The 2718-nt window shown below is 36.3% G+C and overlaps 1 protein-coding gene across 3 annotated transcripts; it reads left to right on the top strand.

Moving 5' to 3' along the window:
• Positions 1-2273, top strand: LOC6046478 (myosin light chain alkali). Of its 3 annotated transcripts, none has more exons than XR_005276547.1 (6): positions 1-120; positions 312-339; positions 659-967; positions 1031-1117; positions 1383-1490; positions 1932-2273. XR_005276547.1 is itself a non-coding variant. In XM_038248540.1 (6 exons), the coding sequence occupies exons 1-5, from the start codon at positions 118-120 to the stop codon at positions 1427-1429; spliced, it is 474 nt and encodes a 157-aa protein (XP_038104468.1). In that variant the 5' UTR covers positions 1-117; the 3' UTR covers positions 1430-1478; positions 1932-2273. The 3 variants fall into 3 exon arrangements, 2 of the variants coding, with proteins under 2 accessions (XP_038104468.1, XP_001863668.1); XM_038248540.1 differs by having other exon boundaries at positions 1383-1478; XM_001863633.2 differs by lacking the exon at positions 1383-1490 and having other exon boundaries at positions 1932-2262.
• Positions 2274-2718: the final 445 nt, after the last annotated feature.

Genomic DNA, 2718 nt, shown 5'->3' with positions numbered 1-2718 from the left:
AATTCGGCTTTGCAGTGGCCAAATATAACTCGCACTAGTTTTACATCGTCGTGAACCGTGGTTTAGAATCGTTCCTCAGTTGAGTCTACGGCGATCCGCGAGCTACACAAGATCACAATGGTGAGTGCTCCCGAGTTTGAAAAATGTTGGATAAAAGTATTACTAGTGGACTTGCAATTCTTTGGACTGATGTGTGATAAAGTTTCAAAGTGTTCTAGTTCCGAAATAATTTGAACAAACGTAGATTATGTGGATAACTGTGAGCTAAATACACATTCTAATGGAATACGCTTTGTCTTCTCCCCTTGCAGGCAGACCTGAAGGACGTTGAAGTCGAAAGTAAGTATCTAGATTCAAGTCAGAATGGTGGATTAAAGCTAATGTCTGGAAATGTGATTCAATCAGTGTGCTATGGAAATAAACTATTATAGTTAAAAATATAAGTCCGGAAATTCGACTGATTTAAAGTTCTATTATAAGTGAGCAGTGGTTACAGTTAAATGTGGAAGAACTAGTCGTGCCTTGAATATAATCTCTAAAATTAGAACTCACATGGTGCAGAAACTCGGTTGAAGCGAGGTTTCCAGACTTTCTATAAACAGATCGTGAATTTTGAACCCTGCCCTCATATTCTTAATCATTTATTAACTTTGTGCAGAGGCGAAGTTCGTGTTCTCCGTCTACGATTGGGATGGCAGCGGTTCTATGGATGCCATGGACATCGGACCGGCTCTGCGTGCCCTGAACCTGAACCCAACTCTGGAACTCATCGGCAAGATGGGTGGAACCAAGAAGCGCGGAGAGAAGAAGGTCAAGCTGGACGAGTTCCTCCCCATCTACGCTCAGGTCAAGAAGGAGAAGGACATGGGTTGCTACGAGGACTTCCTCGAGTGTCTGAAGTTGTACGACAAAGAGGAGAACGGCACCATGCTGCTGGCTGAGCTGGAGCATAGCTTACTCGCTCTGGGTGAGATTTTTTATTTCATCCGAAGGTTTCATAAGTTCTTATAATTTTCTTTGCACTAAACAGGTGAGAAGCTCGACCGTGATGAGCTCGACGATGTCTTCAAGGATTGCATGGACCCCGAGGATGATGACGGCAACATCCCATATGCCCGTGAGTATTTTGATTTCTATTTGATCAAAACTATGGACCTTTATGTGGTTCATGTCTCAATAATCAATCAAGTTCATTCAAAAGAAATAAGATTATTGTTAAAACCACAAAATCGTTGGATTAGTAAGATGTATATCTTAACATATTTCCTATGCCTTCCATGTGTCTTTCCATAATTTGTGTTCCTGTTACATCATCGTCCCGGCGTTTGTGTATTTTCTAATACTTTGTGTCAAATGTGTTCAACGAAATTTTGTGATAACAGCCTTCCTGAAGAAAATGATGGACAACATGATCGTCATCAACCACTAAACGTTACATCCAACACCTTTCAATAACTTAATTTACCAACAAGTAATATGTAAGAGTATTCGTAAGTATTGATCTCCTCACTTTGACGCTTCATTCGCAAATTATTCATATAAATATCACACCTCTCACCACTTATTATTTCATACATGTATGTAGTTGGTCTCGCCCACATTCCAATGTGGTAATGCGTTAGTATTTGGTCCAACTTATTTTTCAGTTATTTTTAGCACGCGGCACATCATGAAAATCTAGAAAAATCTGTTGCTCTTTCACTTCTGCGTGAGTTAAAAATTTGGCGCAGAAAGTTTATTTTTAGAATTTTGAATCGTGATTTGCTGCTGTGCCATGTCATACCACACTGTGTTCACAGTGGTTTTCGTTTATTTCACATAGTTAATTAACCTATTTTTTGTTAAATTTCATCACTTATTTGCTTAGCTTTTGATTATCATAGATTATAATGCAAGTTTAAACTAATGTTTTTCTACTTTTCACTTTATAGCATTTCTTCAGAGATTGTGTGACCATAAACCATAAGCATATTAGACCAAGCTTCTGCAGTTGATTCTGATTGCAGAGAATGTATGATGGTTATATGATTTCTTAACAACAAACAAAGAACCACCACCAAACGTCCAGGGAAATATACTATCTGAACGATTAACAACATCGACGAAGTAAGAAAGAAAACAAACATCTGCGTTTTATCAACATCAGCACGTTAACAAATTAAACTTTGATAATTTATAATGACATCTAGTATGGGAGCGGTTATTATTAATTTCTTTTTTAAGTTTTTAATAAAAGTATATGTATAAAGAGATTATAAAAAATCCCTGGACTATCAATTTGTTTACATTCTAAAAATATCACATGTTCCGTTACAATTTCTTCATCATGAACAATTTTGTAAAAAAAAGATACCGGAGAATCATAACTTCATTTCACAAATAATTAGTCTGAGAGATAAATTAATATTGGTTTCAACTTCACTAAACAAAACTTGATAGTGGCTTTGTTTTCCAAATCAATGCCAATTAAACCTGCTGTCTCTTGGCCCATCAAAAGAACATAAAATCGTGTAAACCCACTAATGGAGTGTGATATAATAGATTGACAACATTTATTTAGTGTGATTATAAAAAAAATCAAATAACTGGGTAGTTCTATGTTTTGTTTAATAACACAGCTTTACATTTTCAAAGTCACTGACGTAACTGTTGATTTTTATCATTGGCTAAAAGAATTTGGTTTCCCGAAACTGTTTCAACCTAGAGAATTAAGTTCTA

Source organism: Culex quinquefasciatus, chromosome 1 (assembly GCF_015732765.1).
Source record: "Culex quinquefasciatus strain JHB chromosome 1, VPISU_Cqui_1.0_pri_paternal, whole genome shotgun sequence".
In the NCBI taxonomy this organism is placed as follows: Eukaryota; Metazoa; Arthropoda; class Insecta; order Diptera; family Culicidae; genus Culex; species Culex quinquefasciatus.
Note: the sequence above shows the minus strand (reverse complement) of the source record. Positions and strands in the feature narration are given on the sequence as shown.

What these genes read in the sequence shown, in the direction of transcription:
- LOC6046478 (XM_038248540.1), top strand. An exon ending in GAAGGACGTTGAAGTCGAAA is followed by an intron (nt 340 to 658) that starts GTAAGTATCTAG and finishes AACTTTGTGCAG; the next exon opens with AGGCGAAGTTCGTGTTCTCC. An exon ending in GCATAGCTTACTCGCTCTGG is followed by an intron (nt 968 to 1,030) that starts GTGAGATTTTTT and finishes TGCACTAAACAG; the next exon opens with GTGAGAAGCTCGACCGTGAT.